The sequence below is a fragment of the Ambystoma mexicanum genome, chromosome 10, assembly GCF_040938575.1.
Source record: "Ambystoma mexicanum isolate Mex_15411 chromosome 10, UKY_AmexF1_1, whole genome shotgun sequence".
Classification (NCBI taxonomy): Eukaryota; Metazoa; Chordata; class Amphibia; order Caudata; family Ambystomatidae; genus Ambystoma; species Ambystoma mexicanum.
This window is the reverse complement of record NC_090932.1, coordinates 1,555,009,278-1,555,031,666: the sequence shown is the minus strand read 5'-3', so window position 1 is coordinate 1,555,031,666 and position 22,389 is coordinate 1,555,009,278. Positions and strand designations below refer to the sequence as shown.

Genomic DNA, 22,389 nt, shown 5'->3' with positions numbered 1-22,389 from the left:
TAGTCAAATTTACAACATCCAGATTCATTATTCCATGCAACAGAAACGGGCAATCGTCATTCTTCAGTTTTTGTTTATTCATAGCCGCAAGAGGTTGTGTACCTCTTGAAGGTGCAATGAAGCCAATAAAACTGACGCCAGATCACTGAAAACAAGATACTTGTAGTCTTTTTTTTGTTTAGTTGCCCCTGCAACACGAAGGACCTAATGGAAAGAAGCAGTATCTTGAAATACCATTAAGGAACAACAATGCAGGCAGCCCATGCCCCACCAGTTCCTTGACAGCCGAGGAAGTTCTTTATGCTATTAGCTGGATTCAGCAAAGCCAAAACTAGAACTACTGGGCTACCCAGCAATCTTAGTCAAAACTTCGAAAAGCATTGGCTACATTTCACGTTATCACTGGTGGAACTGATTATCAAGAGGATAGAAACCTTAAACTCTGAACGCAAGCCCACCCCAGAAGCGATCTAGTGACAAAATAGCATACCCCACAGTCCCCTCTTCCCATAAGGGAAATGGAGAGCGCCAATCTTCCCCTCGGTAAAACTAAATCTTATTCTACCCCACACTAGACTACAGTGTCACAGGAACAAGGCCAACCAACAGTTGTACTATGAACTCCCCTTTCAGTATATACTACACTTGCTTATCCAAACCTTGGTCTCCAACAGTTGAGATGTCCTCATACAATAAAACCAATATAATGAATGCCCCCATGACTCCAACAACTTCTTATAAGATGTCAAATACCTCATATGTTATCTTACTGGAGAATGATTCACCCACAGTGCTTCAGAATTTGAAGAGCTGTTACCACAGTCAAAAAGAAAAACATAGATATACAATAACAAAATAGTTTGTGCGATCTGACCGTGATTTATTTTGCATGGATTACATATATCGGCATTTAAAACTGAACAAACGCTGGCTACAAATGTCTGGTTAAAGGCTGTATAATCAACACAAATGAATTCCTCCTCACAGCAGCCCCTGATATGACACTATTATCTTACTATAAGGAATGTTTCATTTGGTTCAGCAGCTTCAGACTCTGAGAGAATTCTGCTCATGGGTGACTTGAATATGTTGGCCAATAGTTGAAGAAGCGATCAGCTGATGTTCCAAACATTGTGGACTTGTTAGAATTCAAGCAGTTTTTTACCCTGTAGAAACCCACATTGCTGGAGGGTGTTACTATTAAGTTTCACTGTAGATATAGCTGTCCCAGATCTTTTAGCATTCAGTCTTTATGTAATTACTCACTGTCAAATATGGCCTCTGTAACACACCAACTCCCAAACACAGTTCAAGGGTTTTTAGTAATATGATGAACGGGCTATAGGGGCCACCTATCATCTATGAATAGCAAGTACCTCGCTGACCCATGATTCCCTGTACCACAGGCGTTAGTATCTATGGACGATTGACCCCTTATGTCTAAGTTCAGTCTGTCTTGCGGTGATGGCCTAATGGCAAATGCCTTCGCTTTTTAACTCCCTCAGCGACTTCCTTTGTGTGACCTACTCTACTCCTGGGTTAGTTCTAGGCATGTGGATGTGTCTTCCGGACACTGAAGCCCCACTGTCTTCATTTTTCACACATATGTTCCTCTCCATGTAGCTGTCACTCTCCCTCCACCTACTCTCATCTCTCCAATTCCACCCACCTTCTCTCCCCACGTGTTCCTCTGATGTCACGCAACTCACTCCACCGTCTGATCTTACCTCTTCCTGCTCTTCCTCCTAGAACGCCTACTCTTCGCACTACTGCTCTCCCATCTACTCCCCAAACCACTACTACTGCTTGCCATTCCCCACACCACTATGGCTACTGTCCCTTCTCATAATAAACTGAAAAGCAGGGAACCCCGCACTCTGAATTGGGGAAGTACAAAGTCATGGTCCAAGTGAGTAACCCCACTACACCAGGGGACCCAACACCATACCTCTGTGTTATTAAAAATGATGCCATTATATCAGCATGAACTAAGTTACCAAACCTAATGTTTTGCCTGTCCTTTGTTCTGGGCTAGTAGTGATGCTCTCGCTCTATCATCCATTTAGGTGACAATTGGCTGCCTGTCCATATTCAAGAACAAAGGATAGCCAACATGTTATGTTGGGTAACTTAGTTCATGCTGATATAATGGCATCATTTTTAATAACACAGCTGTATGGTGTCGGGTCCGCTGGTGTTGTCGGGTTACTCACTTGAACTATGGCTTGGTGTTTGTGGCACAAAGGTTTTCCAGGGACTATTGGCATCCATATGTTCCTGTGCACATGTTGAATTTAAAAGATTGATAAATGAAACCCACGTGTAAAAGCGGTTTTGGAAAACATCTTTTATGTGGGTCAATGAAGTGTTTTTTATGTGTAACCCCTTTAGGAATACTAGATGTTCCCTGATGAAGACGTGGTCAAATTGTGCCTATTACGTCAAACCGGTCAGTCCTGGTTGAGCGCCTGGAAATGTGATTGTCCTTTTACAATAAATGAAATGACACGCATTCTAGGAGAGAGTCAAACATACACTTTGTAAATATTGGCTATTCTACTGTGATGTTTTATAATTGTAGTTATGTAATTGTGATTGTTATTCTATATGAGTGTTTATAGTGGATATGAGTGTTGGGACTAGGGCACATTACTCAGCTCAGATGTGAGCATGAGTTGTGATTTTACCATTTACCTGCATTGAATTAATTGCATAATGATTTGTTCATGATTGAGTCAAATGTTTTGTATCAACCAAAAAATAAATAATTTTGATACTTTTGTAAATTGTCTCCTGGATTTTACTTTCTGAAAAACTACTCTCCCTTCTCCACACCCAGTACTCTCTTCCCTCCACATTTGCTCCCCACTCCACCTTTTTCTCAGTCCACCTCCTTTCATTCCCTCAGTAATCCTTCACTTCTTTCACTGCCCTTTCCACTCGCACAACTATCATGCACAATGACGACACATTACGACTTTCTCTCACCAACCCATACCTCACCATTTCTACAAATGGCTTCCAAACTCCTTTCACTGTCCATCCTCCTTTCCTGCTTCTTCGGTGTCGGGGGGGCTGCGAGTAGTGGTCCGTAGCTCTGCTCATTAACGTTGCTGTGTTGCACCGCCACACTCTTTCTGATGCTGATGGGGGATATGCTGGCAGGAGGCTTCTCGCAGAAGGTTCTGGTGGGCTGCCTTGTCGTGGCTATGGATGCATCTTGTTCTAAAATAATAAGAAAAGGGCTGGCCAGCATTCTTTTCTAAGCGGTATGGGGTGATCAACAGTAGTTCTGCCCAAACACATATCAGCACTTAGAGAGGAGACAGGACTTGACCTCCCAGCTGCTCCGTACCCACTCTGGTAGGACTGGCTCTGGGTTCCTTCTGCTAGGCCTCCCACCCCAGACTTAGAGGGGTTCATATGCCCTCCTGACAGGATCTGGCTTCCGATCCTCACAAAGGTTATAAAATAATTGTATACTTGGAATACAATAGAAAGTGAAGAACATAGGAATATAGTAATTTTAATGCAGGGCCATCATGTTTGACTTGGACATTGCTATGCAGGATCATCACTGCATTCACAAGGGTTGGAAATAACGATTATAAGGTGCCGCAATAAATTCACAATGTGCAACTTCGTTAGTGCTCCAGTTCAGAGGTTCTGGGAAGCCAGTTTTGGGCTGTGTTCAAAAGACCATTAACCACTGCAAATTATTCAAAGTTTTAGAAACACTCTTGAAGATAACAAAGTTGCACAAAGGTAGATCCTTAAAAAGAATAAACGATATCCACAAGGGGGGGAAAGCCAAATGGAAAATGTCTATTTCAGATCTTCTGGAACAGAGGCAACGTTGTGATTCTGAGTGCTGATGGCTGAGTGTTCCAGAGATGCACTAGAGCTTGCAACCCCTACATGTTGGAAGAAAGATTGTTATCCTAAGGTGCCTGTCCTCTGGACCCCAGGTTGTGCACTGTTGCCTACCAGCATACATCATTTCTATGGATAGACAGACCCAGCACCCTGCAAATATTTAGAAAACTAAGATTTGGTTTTAGAGGGTGAAATATGCTGACGCATTTACACCTTCACTTTCTATGTCATTTGCAGCCTCAGAGTTAGTCAGTTTTGCATGGCAAGCATTACCATAATCCAAATGTGTTGAGACAAATTCTTGGATCTGTGATTTCAGGTCAGTTGATCTGAAAGGATGCAGCCCTCTAACAGTTCAGAGATCAAAATACCCTGCCATAAACACTGCTGCAATCTAGTTTTAGGTTAAGGCGGTTGTCAAACAGGAACTTGCCGTTCCATAGTTTGGTAAGTGCTAGGGTGAATGCCACTAACAAATGGATGGCCCCAGCAGTGTCGGGTACATCTGCTTTCTTGCAGGAGCTTTGGGATTATGGCCTTTTGTATTGCTTTCATTCTCCAGCATTGGATCTTTAATAAATTCACATGTTGTATGAATATTCCCGGTCGTCAGGCTGGGAACCCTTGGTAACACAGAGAAGTTTTCATCTTAAAACTGAAAACATCAGTCACTTTTGTGCTCTAGTACAGTAATGTTTGGTTCATACGGCCAATAGTCGAGGCTCCCTTTGCTCCAACCCTGGAGGTTATCTTCTGATATTTTTACTGCACGTTATGTGTTTGAGTGCTAAAACATCTGATATTTTCAATGTTTTCTACAAATTTTGCTTTCTTCTTCATTCTGACATTTTCAGAATCCTTAACTACAGCAATATCAGTGATTTTCTTCTGTTCGGTGGGTGGTGCCCTGTGACACGTATTCTCGTCTTCAGCATATGCCACAAGGAAAAGCCTTTACAAGGCCTGTGCCCAGTGCGGCCTGAAAAAAATGTGTACGTGGAAGACCTCCAGGACAACTGCCTCTGCTGTTTGCACCCGAAGCATGACATTCAGGGCTGTTCAATTTGTCAGTCATTTTTTAATAAGACGCTCCAAGAACGCCACTGCAGGTTCTTGGCATGGCTCAATGACGTCTGGAAGGGGGCGAGGGGAGGCCTTGGTACGCAGTCATAACTTGCTCAGGCACAGCAAACCAACCGAGTGCACCCATTCTAACAAGAGGTCATGGTTGCATGAAGAGGTCTCTAGGAGTAAGAAGTCTAGGAAGAGACAGCCCAGGGAAGACTCTGCAACATCAGGGTCTTCGAAGAAGCAGTCATCAACGTCTGCGACTACACAGCAGGCCAGCTCCTTCAACTCTACACTCATTGTTGTCCAAATCATCTGTCAATGGGTCGGACCAAGTCTTAGTCATGGACAGGTAAAGCCCCATCGACGTCCCTGGGGATTCAGAAGTCTTCACCCACGACCCTGTTGTGGCAAACTGGCAACCATGACACCTTTGACGACCACTACACCGTCTACTAAAATCCGGTCCACGAGTTGCCGCAAATTGTTGACCATCTAACTGTCTATGACCGCGACTCAGTCGAGTGGCTGACCAATGTCGACCATCATACCATCGACGACTCCATCCACTGTATCGTCGAACTCTCCCGTCACAGCAGTGACATCTTTGTTAGCTAAACCTTCTGCACTGGCGCCTTACACAGCACTCTACGTCCTTTTCCATTTGCTCTGGGGGTGACCGGCTGTGATAAGCTCATCAGCTATCCCACCAGAAGACATCCTTCAACCATCAGACCTAGAAGATCCTGTGGGAGTCTTTCCAGACGAAGAGGTGGAGGTGCAACCCTCCAGTCGCAGATTGGCTATACCTACAGCGGCAGTTCCTCAGAGACACCTCTCCTTAGATATTCTTGACACATTAAAAACCCTTCTGTCTGAGCTTCAACACAGGCTCAGCTGTCCACATCACAACTAGGACCAAGTGCTCTGACTGCTCCAACTCGACCTCTGCCCACCTGTCCTAGTGCAAAGCCTTATGGACACTGAATCAGAAGGTGACGTTTCAGACGACAATGCCTCAGTAAACATCACAGGCAGTGATGAATTGAAGGACCTTATTCCGGGGATGAAGAACCAGATGTGCCTCTACATGATTTTCCTATGGATGAGATTGGGTTCTTTAACGCCCTAATGTCCAGGGCAAAGAAAATGTTCGGCCTAGTCCCTGAGTAGCAGAAGAAGGAAAATCTTCTCTACCAGCAGTGGGAGCAGTCCAGCAAAGCTTTTTTGGACATACCCTTACTGGAAGATATATAGGAAAACTGTCTATTAACCATGACCAACCCGTTCTTGGCACCTCCCAAAAGAGAGGTTTGATGAGAAATATAGGTTACCGGACTCGGCACCAAAATGTCTAAGGGCATAACCACTCCCTGACTCTGTGGTGTCTGCGTGTCTGCGGCAGTCCGCAAACTTTCCTCCAACCCATCATCCTCTTGCTCTGTTCTGTCGAACAAGGAAGGAAAGCACCTTGATGCCTTTAGAAAGCGGGTCATCACACCAGATGCCACTACCACTAAGGCATCTAATGCAATGGCCATTCTGTCCAGCTACGACCAGGAACTCTGGTTCAAAATGGGCCCTATTCTAGAGTTTCTGCCAGATAAGGATGAGGTCTTTGCCTTAATTTGCAAAGAGTGGTGGCTACAAATCATGTGATCTGTCTTTGGACAACGCAGACACAGTTTAACGAGCTGACAATTGAGCGATCCTCCGCAGGCAGGGCTGGCTCAAAGCCACTAACGTTCGGCCAGAAGACCAGGCAAAGGTGGTCATGCCTTTTAATGGAGTGGACCTCTTCGGTAAGAAGGTAGACGAGACCTTGCAGACCATCAAAACCAACAGGTATACGGCTTGTTTGCTATCTGCACTACAGCAATGGCGCCATTCCTTTCAATTGGAGAAATGTGGTTTCTCAAGAACAGCAAAGAACTATCGCCTTCCTATCAATCACCATCATACAGGTCCCATCCTACTCCGCATCTGACATGTACAAGAACAAGTCCCAAGCTTACAAAGCAATCAGCTCTGCTGTGGCTCCTCATACGCCAGGAGCCAACAGCCTGACCTGTCTTGTCACCCCCCCCTCCCTAACCCATCCATCCTTTCACACCCAAGTGGGAGGAAGGCTGTCTCAGTTCATCAGTACATGGAAATCCATCACCACAGACAGATGGATATGATCCCTTGTACACAAGAGTCACAATCTGGAGTTCATAAAGCAACCACCCACCATTGCTCCGTGACAAAAAGTGGAGAAACGTATGCATCTACTGCTGCAGAAGATTCAATCACTCCTCTCAAAAGAAGCCATCAAGAGTCTCAGCAAGGACAAGACGTGTACTCCAACTACATCCTAGTGAAGAAGTCGGGAGGTTGGAGGCCCTTTGTAGATCTGCAGGTACTCCACATGTTCCTCAAGCCCCCAAAGTTCAGGATGGTTACCCTTAAACATGCCTTATGCCAATTACAGAAAGGGGATTTTCTGGCATCCTTGGATCTATACGACGTGTACCTCTACATTCCTATTCATCACCAACCCTGCCGCTATCTGCGTTTCTCAGTTGCAGCTCGCCATAACCAGCTAGAGACCCTTCCCTTCGGACTCTAATCTGTTTTGAGGGTCTTCACCAAAAGCTTGGCCCTAATGGTGGCCCACCTTCGTTGCTCAAGTGCACACATCTACCCGTACCTAGATGACTGGCTATTGCCAGCGGTGGTGTTCTCTATGGCAGACCAGCATACCATGCAGAATATCCAATGTCTCCAGTCGCTAGGCTTCTCTGTCAACTTCCAAAAATCCTGTCTGATCCTGTCCCAGTGCGCTCTCCATTTGAGGGCCTAAATGGGCATGCAATCTTGCATGGCGTCTCTCTCGGAAGACAGAATTCGATAACTTGTAGCCAGGCTCCTACTGCTCTCCCTGCTGCCGACAACCTCAGGCCGTCTCCTGAAGTCCCTGCTAGAGATAATGTGCATTCCTCTTCTCCAGCACTGCAGGCTTTCGCATGTGACAGATCCAGGAATTCCTCAATGCTTGCTGGCGCCAAGTCTCGGGTTCCTGGGAGGACAAGATATCACTGACACAGCAGTTCTGGAGGCGCTTTGGATGGTGGTCCTTTCTGACCTCACCTAGTGCAAGGCGTCCCTTTCACGCGCCCCTCCCCCCACCCCCACACCAAGTCGGTGTCACCACAGACGCCGCCTTGGAAGGCTGGGGGGCACATACACTGGCATTTTGGGGGATCTGCTTGCCAGAGGTCTATGGACAGACAAGGAGAAGCTTCTCCATATCAATCTCCTGGAGCTGCGCGCAGTCTTTTGGGCCCTTAAGTCCTTCCTTCCTCAGCTCAGTGGTCATGTGGTCAGTATCTTCAGACAACCCCACCATGATGCTTTATATAGGGAACTCTGCTCATGTCACGAATGGGAATCTATCTCAACTCTGCTGGATCTTCTGTTGCTGGGGCACTCCTGAAATCGACCGTTTCGCCACCAACGGCAACAAGAAGTGCGTGTCCTTTGCCAGCTGATTTCCTCATCCGGAAAGACTGGGAGATGCCTTCACATTCCCCTCTGAGGTAAAGTGTATGCCTTTACTCCGATTTCCCACCCCCCCCCCCCCCCCCCCACCCTCCCGGTCGTTTAAGTGTTAAAATGTCCTGGCCTTTCTGACTGGGGACTGTGGCTCTTCCTCAACCTTTGCGACACTCTTTTAATTCTACCTTCTGGTTCAATACACTCTGCCGGACAACTTGGATGTTCTCATCTCCACAGAAATCCCCCTCTCAAGCCCTCTCACCACTCATCTCTTGGACTGACCACTTTCTAGTCTCCTCTCACCTGAAGCTCTCTGTCCCCCAGGTGAAGCCGACTCCAGCATTGCAAACTACCTTCTTGGTCATACGGCCCATGAAGCGTGTGTCAGTTGAGGCCTTTGTCGCTACTTTCTCTGCTCCTCCTTCACCTGCGGCTGACTCGCGCCCTGACACAGCCCTCTCTAACCTGCATCTTTCTCTCCCCAACACTCTGGATGTCCTTGCTCCTGTCATGAGAATCTGTCTGAAGCCTACCTGCAAGTGCAACTCTTAGTATGACTCTGATCTCGCCACCCTGAAACACAAGTGTAGGATGGCTGAGAGGAAGTTGAGGGCATCGGATGCATCCTCTGACAAACTGGCCTGCTGCCTGCTCCAAAGGCAATACAGACTCTCTATCCTGACCAAGAAGAGAGCCTACATCCAAGCCCGCGTCTCTGTGGCCTCTAATATCATGGACGAACTCCTTAAAATCTACAAATAGCTGGCCAATCCTTCTGCAATCTCCAGCTCTCCATTTCCCTCCCAGGCCCTTTGTACAGCTCTGGCTTCTCATTTCACCACTAAAACACAAGGCATCCTGTCTTCTCTCTCCTCTTTCTCTCCCTCTACCTCTCTCGGCCCCCTGTGGCTGCCTCTTCTTCTCCTCAACCACTCCGGACAAGGTTTCTAGACTAACTAACGAGTTTCTTATATAGCGCAATCACTCACCCAAAGGTCTCAGGGCGCTTACATAACATAACAAACAAATAACATAAATTGAAAAAAAGAAGAGGAAAAAGAAATAGCCGCGATGGCGACTAAAATGTCCTGAGAGATAGCCAGAGATCTCAGGGCATACAATGGCAATTAGACTTCAAAAAGAAAGACAAGTCCGATCTACAAATGTTGTCCAAGCAGGTGCTCCCCTGCTTCTCCGCAACCATTAATTACCACATTGACACCTTTGCTCCAGTCTCGGCCCATTTCTGAAATCACTCCCTTGCCACTGGAACTTCCCCTCTCCCCTCAAGCACTCCCTTGTGCACCCCCCTGGATAAGCCTTCTGCCAATCCTTCCTGTCTGGCAAACTACTGCCCAATATCTCTCCTTTCCTGGACAAACTCCTGGAAAAGCTGGCCATCTCCCAGCTTACTCTCCACACTGAATCTGTTGGTTGTCTCCATGACATCAATCTGGCTTCAGAGCAGCCACAGGCACGTAAACTGCTCTCCTGAACACCCGTGAAGATCTGCTTACTAATCTTGATTCTACCACTGGAACTTCCCCTCTCCCCTCAAGCACTCCCTTGTGCACCCCCCTGGATAAGCCTTCTGCCAATCCTTCCTGTCTGGCAAACTACTGCCCAATATCTCTCCTTTCCTGGACAAACTCCTGGAAAAGCTGGCCATCTCCCAGCTTACTCTCCACACTGAATCTGTTGGTTGTCTCCATGACATCAATCTGGCTTCAGAGCAGCCACAGGCACGTAAACTGCTCTCCTGAACACCCGTGAAGATCTGCTTACTAATCTTGATTCTAGCATTCCATCTGTCCTCATCCCCTTGGATCCTTCCTATGCTTTTGACGTGATCATGCTATCCTTATCAATCGTCTCTGTGAGAATCTGGGCATCATGGATCAGTCCCTGGCCTGGTTGACGAACTTCCTCCTGGAACGACCCTCCCTAGTCTTTTATTTCCACCACCACTCTCTCCACATGTGGTGTTCCCCAGGCCTCTAACCTCTCACCCTGGCTCTTCCATGTCTACTTGGCGCTTCTGGCCCACCTTATCTCTAACTTCGCGAGCATGGGGGTCTGGCATGGATTCACATGCATATGAATATTCCCCTTTGTCATGCTGGTAATCCTCAGTAAAAGAAAAGACAGTTTAACTTTCATTTATAAACTGTCGTTCTAGCCTAAACTAATCACTGAGCTCTGGGTCATACTGCCCCCAGCCAATGACTGCACTCTCCTTAAGCCCCTCCTCAGGCAGCCATCTTCAGATTTTTACCGCACGTTCAAGTGTTGGGAGTCCTCGCATTTTGCTCTTTGAGCTTTCTGCCTTTTCCAAGCTTTTTCAGTAGGAAATCGTTTTTTTGTTCAATTGAGCCTGTGTGCTCATTGCTTATCCATCCGATCAACAGGGATCAGTTTTTCGGCTTCATTCTTCGCCCCTCAAGGGCTTAAATCGTCAAGTGTTCTTCTTCTTGGAAGTTTCCAGAAGCCATGTGGACTACATCGCGCCGGATCATGTCAGAGGAGAAGGACGCTTCCCCCTTCAAGCTCTGCACCAGCTGCGGTTTGTGTAATGTTTCCACAGAGGACAACCATTCCCAGTGCCTGTATTGTCTACACCTGGCACACAAGGAGGATTGTGAGATTTGCCGTGGCTTCTCCAAGTGCACAATGAAGGACGGGAACGGTCTGGCGACGTGGCTCAAGGCCAAGGCCTCTACCCCGAGCGGTCCGCAGAGGCAGGCCTCATCAGTATCCGGCCATCCTGAGTGGGCTTCGAAGTCCTTGCTTCAGCCAGGCCGGCTGAGAAGACTCCGGAGAAGAGGATGCCGGACCTCACCCTGAAGCCGACCCCTCAAGACCCTGAAGAAAGGGGGTGAGTGGAAGAGCTACAGGGCACATACATTTCATAGTCCGGTGAGGAAGATGTTGTTTCTGCCCACACCATCCTGGAGGAGACAGGTGATGTCGAGGTGTCGCCTGCCGGAGGTGGCGACGACTGGGCAGGGGGCGACTGCACAGGTGCTGGGCCCCAGCGTTCCTGCACCCCCCAGGGATCTGTCGCAGGATATTCTTTCGACCCTCCACACACTGGTGTCGGAGATTCAGAAGAGTATGCAGACGGCGCTGCCAGCGGCTCCACCTGCGGGGACCCTGTTGACACCAGGACCACCTCTGAAGAAAAGGAGGTGGCACCGCACGCCTCAGTTCCAGCTGTCACTGCCTCACCCCGCTGCCCCCCAGTGAGACGGGGACAGATACGGCTACGACGGACACCGACGATGCCGGGGGCCTTTCTCTGCTGGATGAAGTGGGATCCTTCCATTCCCTGATTGACAGTGCGTCTGAACTTTTTCAGCTTACCCCGAAGGAGAACAACGAGGAAGGCTTCCTGTACCTATGCTGGGAGGCAAAGAGGAAGACCATTCTGTTTATACCACTCCTGGACGACGTCTGGTATGAGGGGCTGCCACTCGTGATGAAACCCTCCACAGCCCCAGCTAAGAGAGAGCGGCTAGAGAAGTATTGAGTGCCGGAGTCTGCACCCAAGTGTCTGCGGTCACAACCATCGCCGAACTCTGTGGTCTCGGCTGCGGCAAGGAAGAAGTCGGCAAACCAGACGTCAACATCGGTTTCCCCCGACTGCGGGGGAAAGAAGCTGGACGTCGTGGGGCGCAAGGTCATTTACTCGGCAGCGATGATGGTCAAGGCGGCCAATGTTTTGGTGATCCTGGACAGGGACGACCGGGAGCTATGGTTCAAGATGGCTCTGATCCTGGATTTGCTTCCCGAGGACAAGCTGGTGGCAATGGAGATCCTTCAGGAAGGCGAGGTGGCGTTATATCATTGCGGACACAGGGTTCTACCAGATGGGGAACAGGGTTTGCCTCTGGCGTCGTGGCTGGCTGAAGGCCACGAACTTCAGGCAGGAGGTCCAGAGGGTAGCCCTGAACATGCCGGTCGATGGAGACAATCTTTTCGGCAAGGCAGTGGACAAGTCTCTTCAGGACATCAAAACAGACACAGAGACAGCCCGTGTCCTCTGCACTCTGCAGCAGCACTGTCCTTCCTTTCGTCCCTCCAGCAGGAAAGTCAGGGAGGTCTTCTAAGAGTTTGGGCGGTGGATCATCCTCTTACTGCCAACCCTCCTGTTCCACGACCCAGGAAGCCTACAGGGGTTGTTGGAAGACCTTCGGAGGAAGCTGCCGTCGTCAAGACTCCCAGGATGGCGCGCCGGCCTCCTAGCAGGACTGAACCGGCCGAGACATCGGGCCCCCACCACTGCACCCCGGTGGGAGGCCGGCTAGCGAACTTCATTAGCATGTGGGAGAACATCTCCACTGATTGATGGGTGCTGGACGCTCTCGCCCATGGACACACGAGTTTCAACGAAAGTGTCCGTGAATACCATCGGTGGCCCGACAGGAACTACACCTCCCTCAGCTGCTGCTGGAAGTTCGGGCCATGTTAAGAAAAGGGGCGATAGAGCTGGTTCCGAAGCAACTCCAGGGCTCCGGAGTTTACTCAAGATACTTTGTGGTAAGAAAGAAGACCGAGGGCTGGAGGCCCATTCTCGATCTACGACGGCTCAACAAGTTCATCAAGTCCGAGAAATTCAGGATGGTCATGTTGCAGCACGTGCTGGGCCAACTGGAGGGAGACTTTCTGTCATTGTTGGATCTGGAGGACGCGTACTTCCACATTCACGTAAAACATTGCAAGTTCCTGCAATTCGTCGTACAAGGGAAGCACTACCAGTTCAAGGCTCTCCCGTCCGGACTGAAGTCGGCACTCAGTCTTTACAAAGTGCCTGGCTCCGGTGGCAGCCCATCTGCGACTACAGAGAATTCATGTGTACCCTTACCTCGACGACTGGCTCAAGTCAAAGGACAGCCGTTGATCAGACGGAGAGGACCGTCCGGCTGCTGATGATGTATCTGGGGTTCTCGGTGAACTATGCAAAATCCTGCTTCACTCTCATCGAACGCTCTGTTCCTGCGGTCCAGGCTCAACACAGTGTCCTGTCTGACAGCCCCGTCAGAGGAGAGGATGGTGGCCATTTTGGATAAGGTGCAACGGCTATTGGCACTGAAGATTGCCAAAGTGAGGACCATCAAGTCGCTGCTTGGCATGTCATGCATCTACCTTTTCTGGCTCTGCAGGTTGCGGATGCGACTGCTCCAGGAGTTCCTGGACGCCCGTTGAATCCAGGTCTCCGGAAGCTTCAACAAGATCGTACTCTACGAGGAGTTCCGTTGAGCGATAAGGTGGTGGGGCTTGCGCTCCAACATCGCTGGGGACATGGACTGACAGAGTCCTCTGTACCAGGAGACGGTCACGACAGATGCTTCCCTGGAAGGGTGGGGAGCACGCACCAGACACCTTCATGCCGGGGGCCTGTGGCTGCCGGCGGAGAAGACGCTCCACATCCTGGAACTACGGGCTGTGTTTTGGGCCCTCAAGTCATTTCTCCCGTCCCTCAAGGGCAAAGTGGTGAGGGTCTTAATGGACAATACCACCACAATGTTTTACATCCGGAAGCAGGGGGGGCATCATATAGGCGCATGACTTGTGGACCTGGGCCATCGTCCATGGGATGTTCCTCATTCCCTTTCCCCTGGCAGGAGTCAAAAACACTGTCGCAGACTCCCTCAGCAGGGAGCTGCATTCTTGCCACGAGTGGGAGCTTTGGCAGGATCAAGTAGACAAACTCTTCCTCAAGTGGGGCAATCCCCAGATCGATTTGTTTGTGACGGCGATGAACGCCAAGTGCCAGAGGTTCGCCAGCAGGTCCCCCCAGCCAGGAAGCATGGGGGTCGCATTCTCCTTCCCTTTTTCCCTTGTTTCTCTACACGCTCCCTCTGTTGCCGCTGCTACTATGTGTCATCAGTCAACTCAGCCGGTACCGGTGCAGGATGATCCTCGTCGCACTGGCGTGGCCGAGACCGATCTGGTACCATGCCTTCTCAGCATGTCAGCGTCCCCTCCAGTTAAGTTGCCAGTGGTCACGGATCCTCTTGCCAGGGAAGGCGGTGCAATACTGCACCACAATCCAGGATCGATGCACCGTGAAGGCCTGGCTCCTGCAGCATTAGAGTTCAATGCTTACGAGCTGCCTGCGGACTGCAGGCAGGTCCTCGCCAGGGCCAGGGGGTCGTCGACCCTGAAGTGTTAGACACAAATGTAAGCGTTTTGCGACTTAGTGCAGGTCGCAGAAGATCTATCCTTTAAGGACCATGGCTCTCCAAGTCCTTCTGTACTTGTTGTCGTTGGCTATGTCGGGGCTCCATGAAGGTGCATCTGGCGGCCATCTCTCAGGACGGTCTTGGTCGCAGCGTCTGGTCAAGGAGTTCATCAAGGGACTGTTCCGTTCGTTCATGCTGGTGAAGGCGCCGGCCCCGGCATGGGAACTCGGTGGTACTGACTAGGCTCATGGGGGCCCCATTCGAGCCGATGCATCAAGCTCTGCTTAAGTTTCTGTCTTGGAAGATCGCTTTCCTCATGGCCATCACCTCTGCCAGGAGAGTGGGTGAGATCCATGCGCTGTCCTGTAAGCAGCCTTACTTGACTTTCCATGAGACGAGTGTGGTGCTGTGCTGCGGACGCACCCCTCCTTCATGCCCAGGGTTCCGTCGGAATTTCATCTCAGTGAACCCTTGGTGTTACCTGTGTTTTTTCCGACGCCTTCGTCGCCGGCTGAAAAGACTTTGCACTTGCTGGATGTGGCTCGAGCGCAGAAGTTGTATGTGGCCCGCAAGAATAGTTTCCAGAAGACTTCCCCGCTTTTTGTCAACTTTGGTCCTGTGAACCATGGAAAGGCTTTGTCCAAGGCTTCCATCTCCAGGTGGCTCTCTGGCTGCATCACTCATTGTCACTAGTTGGCAAACCGGCCGCTGCCTGGCCGTTCGAGAGCCCATTCTACCAGAGCGATCACTGCTACGACGTCGTTCCTGTCTGGTGTGCCGCTGCTGGGCATCTGCAGGGCTGCTACGTGGAGGGCTACGCACATCTTCACGAAATTCTACTGCGTCGACAGATTCCAGGGAGGAGTCCAGAGTCGGCCAAGCCGTGCTACGCAACCTGTTCGCTTGAAGGTGAGCCTGGTGAGGATGTAAGACAATTGCTTTTGTTGAGCCTTGCCACCTCCCCTGGTTGAGTATGTATTTACTGCTATGTATTCTTTATTCATGAGCATGTGAATCCATGCCAGACTCCATGCTGGAGAAGGAACAACTAATTTACCTGTAACTGTTTTCCAGCATGGGTCTGCCATGGATTCACATGCAAACCCTTCCTCCTGCCCCTCTGCGGCTCTCCTTGGTCATGCCACTTTACGTGCTACCAAATCTGAAGATGGCTGCCTGAGAAGGGGTTTAGGGAGAGGGCAGTCTTTGGCTGGGGGCAGTATGACCCAGAGCTTAGTGATTGGTTTAGGAGAGAAAGACAGTTTATAAACTAAAGTGAAACTGTTTTTTCTTTTACCGAGGATTCCCATCCTGACGACTGGGAATGTTCATGAGCATGTGAATCCATGCTAGAGAGCATCAGTTACAGGTAAGTAACTTGTTCCTTTTCTCATTTTCAGTGTTATGCTGATGACACTCTGCTCTCCTTCAGGCTACCCTCAGCCTCCTTACCCGCTCATTCCTGACTGTCTATCCGCAATTCAGGAGTGGTACGCCTCCAACGATCTCTACCTTAAATCCAGGAAGACTGAGATCCTTCTCATTGGGACCCCTGTTCCCGGTTTCCCTCACTCTGGCTGTCCTCCTTGGACCCTCTTCCTTCGCCTTCCTCTGAGGCTACAAACAATGTTGGCGTCTTCGACTCCACTCTCTCCTTCTCTCCACATCACGGACGTTGCCAAGAAGACCCACTACTAGCTGCACCTCCTTAGAAGTATTCTTACTTTCCTCACTTTCCCACAGAGGCTGTCTCCAGAACCCTGGTTCTCTAGGCTGGACTACTGCAACAGTCTTTCTCAATCGTCCTTCCTCTACTCTCCACAACTGATACAGAACAGGACTGTGAGACTTGTCCTTGACCTCAGTCCCACTGACCGTAGCACTCTGGCACCCGGTAGTTGTAAGGATCAAGTCAAAGACCCTCTGCATTGTCCACAAAGCCTTCTGGGGCCGGTGTCTGCACTACATCCAACTTTCTTCCTAAAAACCTTCCTTCTCGAGCCCTTCGCTCAGCCAACTCCAACTATCTGAGGCTCAGACACTTCTCCAGGCAGGGAGTGGGGGGTAGATCTCTCCTCTGCCTCCCTCTGGAGTGGCCTCCCTGCCCCTCTCAAACTTGAGCAGGACCGCCTGAAGTTCTGGAAGCAGCTCAAAACCTTCCTCTTCTCTTCTGCTTTCTCTCCACTGCTGACCAACCTGTATGCTGTGCTGACCGGCTGCCCTCGGAGTCTCAAGGGTACCTGGCCCCCCTTGACTCATAGGCCTTGCACTGCCTCCAGTCCTACCATGCACTTGGGGGCTGTATCTGGAACCCTACAGTCCCTTGCCTCCTTGCACTTACCCAGAGCCACGTTGCCTTGGCTGCACTTACTCAGAGCTTTGCTATGCTGATTGCACTTCCCCTTCCCTTGGCACTTCCCCTCACCCTCCTGTTCAGGAAGACCTCAGCTGTTTGGGACTTTTGATCCTGCTGGCACTCCAAGTTGTGAAGTGTCGGGGGGTGGGGAGGGGAATTTCTTGCATTTCCTTCTGTCATCAGCAGGCTGGCAGGACTCTGCCCTCATTATACAAGGGCTGTTGCCTCCACAACAGCATTTCTCTCTGGGGTTCCCCTGTTGGACATCTGCGGGGCTGCATCCTGGAGATCGATGCACACCGTTACAAGGTTTTCATGCGTCGACGGATTCCACACCATTCGGCCAGGCAGTACTACATAACCAGTTTGCGTAAGGTCAGTCCTCCAGTGTATGTTTTTATTAGGAACTTGCCTCTGTGGTATCTTTCATAGATTCACAGGAACCCCTTTTGGGAGATAGACGCAATCCCCACAATCCAAGCAAGAGCAGAGGGGTTTCACGCACTGTGGGAGGGACAGGGGGCTCCTAGGGTCCTGCAGACAACAGTACCCCCATGCTTCCCCCGGTTGGCTGGAGGATTTGAGAGCACGTGCCACAATGGCGGGAGATAACCTCAGATCCATGGGCATTGCTGCTTGTCCAATGGTGGTACTATCTACCCTGCTCGTGACAGACCACCCACTGGTCCCATACAACCGGAACAGGGGCTCCAGGAAGAACTACTAGCCCTGTTGTTGAGGGTAAGGCTGGTGTTCCTGGAATCTCCGGGTACTCAAAGGGGGAGGACTGCATCCCATTTTGGACCTCAGGCCTTGAACAGGTTCCTGAGGAAGGACAATTTCAAAATGGTGAAGCTACGAGACATTCTCCATGCTCTGCAGTTGCAGGACTGGCTAGTGTTAGATCAGCTTCTCCCTAAACCTTCTTAAGTCACACACACCAACCCAATGGCTCCAGTTCATCTGACCAGTCCTGGGCACTCTGAGGGGGAAGGCTCTCCCACTAATTAATTCTAGTGCCAGAGGCCAGGATGCGAATGCGATATCTGCAGTGGCTGAGGGTCAATTGTCCCAGTATTTCGGCCCCCTGAAGGATGTTCTCAAGGTCGGTGGCCAACAATCTTGCTTGGTGGGCCAGCAGAGACAACATGATTGCGGGGAACCTTTCTGGCCTCTGTGACCCCAAGTCAGGGTGGTCACGGACATCTCTCTAAAAGGTTGGGGAGCTCACTGCGACAATCTGTAGGTGAGCGGCCTGTGGTCCACAATGGAGAAACAGTGGTGTATCAACAGGCTGGAGCTGCGAATGATCAGTCTAGCCCCGAAAGCTTTTACCGTTTTGCGGAAACAGGTCCTGATCATGACGGACAATACAGTGGCCATACACTACCTGAACAAGCAAGTTGGTTTACGGTCTCTTCACCTTAGCTGGGAGGCGATGCAACCGTCGTTCTGGCTGTTGGAGAACCAGAACCCTGTCTTGGCAGTCCACCTTGCAGGGACGGAGAACGGGCTGGTGGATGCCCTGAGCAGGCAGAGCACAGTGTCACACGAGTGGGAGGTGTGCCAGGAAGGGCTCATGGAGATATTCGCTTAGTGGGGTACTCCAGCAGTGGATCTGTTTGCCACAGGGTCCAATAGGAAGTGCAGACAGTTCTGTTCGAGGGAATTCCCGGCGAGAGGTGCACTGGGGGATGCGTTCCTAGTGGAGTAGGACTTCGACCTCAATTATGCTTTCCCTCTGATCCCTGTCTTCCTGTGGGTTCTCATGAGGTTGAGGAGGTTCCAAACAACCATGAACCTGATCGCCCCAGATTGGGCTAGGAAAACATGGTACTCAAACGCCTAGACTCTACCATCTGCCCGCCTCTCCGGCTGCCTCGTCGGCCGGTCCTCTTATCCCAGTCGGAAGGTCAGGAGGTGCACCCGAACCTGCAATCCCACAATCTACATGCATGGCTATTGAGAGGATGAGCTAGACTGGCACCTCTCAGAGGAGGTGCTACTGGCTGAATGCAGACCATCAAGAAGATCTTTGTGTGCAGATGGAGAAGATTCAAGGCGTGGTACAGGGAATGCAAGATTGACCCTATATCTTGTCCCACCACTACAGTGATGGAGTTTCTTCTGTCACTGGCTTTGTTGGGCCTTCAGGTGGCAGCAGTCAAAGGATACTTGTCTTTAGGCTTTGGCTGTTTTCAAAAAGTTTCCGGATCAAGGGTCCTGAAAGGCCTTGTGAATACATTTCTGCATGTTTATCTTTGTTGTCCAAGACTGGGACCTTAACTTGGTTCTAACTTTTCTCATGGCTGCACCGTTTGAGCCTATCCAGTTCAGTTGCTCATGTTGAAGACTGCCTTTCTACTTGCAATCACTTCTTGCAGAAGGATCAGTGAGCTGCAGGCTTTGTCGTGCAAGCCTCCATTTCTCTGCTTCTTCAAGGAGATTGTATCGCTGGGATTCGTGCCCGCGGTCGTTCCAGAGTTCCACATATCCCAAGGCACAGACTTGCCTGTGTTCTACCCTCCTCCCCATCCTACCAAGGAACAGGAGAGGTTTCAGGTGTTTGACCATAAGAGGGATTTTAGTTTCTATGTTACAAGGAGAGCTGAGTTCAGGAGGGCTGAGCAGCTGCTTGTAGCTTTTTCCCAGACAAGAAAAGGTCTTACTGTTTCTAAACGGACCATATCTAGGTGGATTACACTCTATATCGCAGAGTGCTACCAACATGCCGGATTAGGCCTTCCACCCGGCATCGGGGCACACTCCACTATGGGTGTGGCTGCTTCGTCAGCATTCCAAAGGGGCGTACCGGTTAGAGACATCTGCCGGGTGTCGACATGGTCATCTTTTTACACCTTCACCAAACATTACTGTTTGGATGGCGTTGCGTAGTAATGATGCTCATTTTGAAAGCGCAGTGCTACGTCGCTTCCTGGTTTAGAAACTTTCAGCCCGCCTCCAGATTATACACTGCTTTGGGAGACTGATGAGGAATCTGCGGGAGAAAGCAATCAATTTAAGGAGAAATTACTTCTGGTAATGATTCCTAACCCTCCCATCCCCCAAATCCTTCTTCAAAGTGCCTGCATTCCTTGATGACTGACCTTCCCTTGGGAGAAGAGGAGAGGGGCTATCTCTTATTGGGTACTAAGCCTGTTATGGGTTTGTCATCCTGCAACTTCTTGCAGTCCTACATTTTTGTCGTTATGAAAGTTATGGCTACTTTCAGCCTTTCAGTTCCTCTGAACTAGCTGAACAAGGGGTGGGGAACTGAGGTACGGGGGCGTAGTGACCACCGCATCGTCAAGATGGATCCACGGCAGAGTCTAGGTGCACTACGCCCCCTGTCATTTTTCTGAGCAGCTGGCGCTGGAAGGGATATCTGATGAGGAATCTGTTTGAGAAGAAACCATAGAAGAACATTACCAGTAAGTAATATCCATTAAAATTGATGCATGTGGACCAGCAAGGGGTGCAGAGAAGATGGTGATTAGAAAGCCAGGCTCCGGCTACCCCGATGAGATGTGTTGCGCTCCCAGACCCATGTTGTGTGCAGACCGTAATTGAGGCAGCCCAGAGCCCCCCAATTGCCCTGGCAACATTGGCCATCCCTTTGTACCCGGGAGGCGTCTCATCCTTAAGTGTGCTGTTGGACCAGACCTTTGCCTGGTGCCACCGGACTCCCGCAACCTGTGCTGAGGCAGGAGACTGAGCCCTGGGGCGGAGCAGCGAGGTGGCGGGTTCGGGCTAGTGGTGGTTGTGAAGCTTACTGGGCTCCTCTGTGAAGTTGAGCTCTTGACCCCTCAGTGCGCGCCCCGAGACTCTGGCTTTAGAGGCTGCTTTGTGGGGATCTGCTGCTTGGGAAGCAACGACCAGCGGAGGAGGAACAGGCAGCGGTGGGGGAAGCCTGACTCCCTGGGAGAGTGTCCCTGGCGCAACCCTGGGCTGATAGCTCTGACGGAAGAGGCAGTGGCCTTCAGGAGGGGGCCCGGACCTTGGACATAAGGAGCCCAGAGATGAGGAGGGACACAGTGCATCAAGGATAATGCAGCCCCAGGAGGAAGTGGAGGCCCCGGACTAGCGGTGTAGCAAGGTGTGGGTTGGCTCCCTGGGAGCACGTGGTGCCAGACAGGCAGAGCAGAGTGAAACCCCCTGGTGGTGAGGGGAGCCTAGACATCAGAGAGCAGCAGTGTACATCATTTGAGGCCCCCATCCAGCCGAAGGAGCAAGCGTTGCTCGGATTGTCCCCACATGGGCCCCGGAGTGTGGCCTGTCGCTGACCCCCAGAATGGCAGGGAATGAGAAGCAGCACTCCCCACCTGAACACGAGGGTGACAACGAGGCGCTCACGAAGGCAGATATCAGAGGGATCCTGCAAGAGATAAAGGCCATCAGGTCGGACCTCCACACCTCTGGCAGAGCTCGGGCCTAATAGACTCCATCAAGAACAGGGTGGAAAAGGTGGAGCATAGCCAGTTCTGTATCAATGTTCTGGAGGTGCGAACAGAGTTGTGCATGTGGAACATGGAGGAAAGAGACAAGGATCAAGAGATAAGGATAGATGACATGGAGAACAGGGAGGCATAACAACCTACGGATTTGGGGTTTTTCCAGGTGGTAAAGGTGAAACAGCGAGGGACCTGGAGAGTAAAGTGGTAAGACTGGTGGCGTCCATTCTGCGATGAGATGCGCCACGAAGAATACAGGGTTCACAGTGCGGTGCAGGGCCTCAGAGATGGACAGAGTTCTACTCTGGCCAAATGCCACTATTTCCAGGACAAGGTCGAGATTCTGGAAAAGGCAAGGCAGATGCAGCACATTGACTTCGAGGGGGCAGTGGTCCTCATGTATCAAGATCTCTGTGGGGACACGCTTGCCCACCCAGGCCCTTTTGGAGTGGGACATCCTATATCGATGGGGCTTTCCCTTCTCGCTCTCACTGTAATACGAGCTCCAGGTGGCGCCACATGGGCTCTCAGATGCTGCTGAAATCTTGTAGGCCCTGGAAGAGTTAGTCGTGCTCGGGTCCTCCTTCACTGCAGGTTGACGAGGAGAAGCAGGACACATTTCTGAAGGCCTTCAACAACAAAGGGACAAGGGTTAAGATGGTGGGATCTTGTAAATGCAAGCTGACAGCCCATAAGCCATGAGGGGCCTCCCTGGGTGTTGTGGACTGTGGGATCAGGGGTTTGCTGGATGCCAGCGTTGGTCGCTGAGGGGTGACGAGGGAGGAATATGGGCGGAGGACTTCAACTTTCAATTTTCAATCTGTATTGTTCTGGGGGTTGTTGCTGGGCAGTAGAGGTTAATGTGTTGGGAAGGGGAGCTTTAGCGTAAAAGCGATACTTGTCTTGGAGTGGG

General features: G+C 50.5%; 1 protein-coding gene across 11 annotated transcripts in view; it reads left to right on the top strand.

Moving 5' to 3' along the window:
* Positions 1–22,389, top strand: part of PRR14L (proline rich 14 like) — an 857,487-nt gene that overhangs the window by 726,197 nt on the left and 108,901 nt on the right. The window contains exon 9 of one of the 11 annotated variants that reach the window (XM_069619831.1): positions 2,392–2,732. The exons of the other annotated variants lie outside the window; for them this stretch is intronic. Within the exon in view, the coding sequence (XP_069475932.1) occupies positions 2,392–2,464 (73 nt within the window). The 3' untranslated portion in view covers positions 2,465–2,732. Of the gene's footprint in view, positions 1–2,391; positions 2,733–22,389 lie in introns of those variants that run through there. 11 annotated transcript variants of the gene reach the window in all.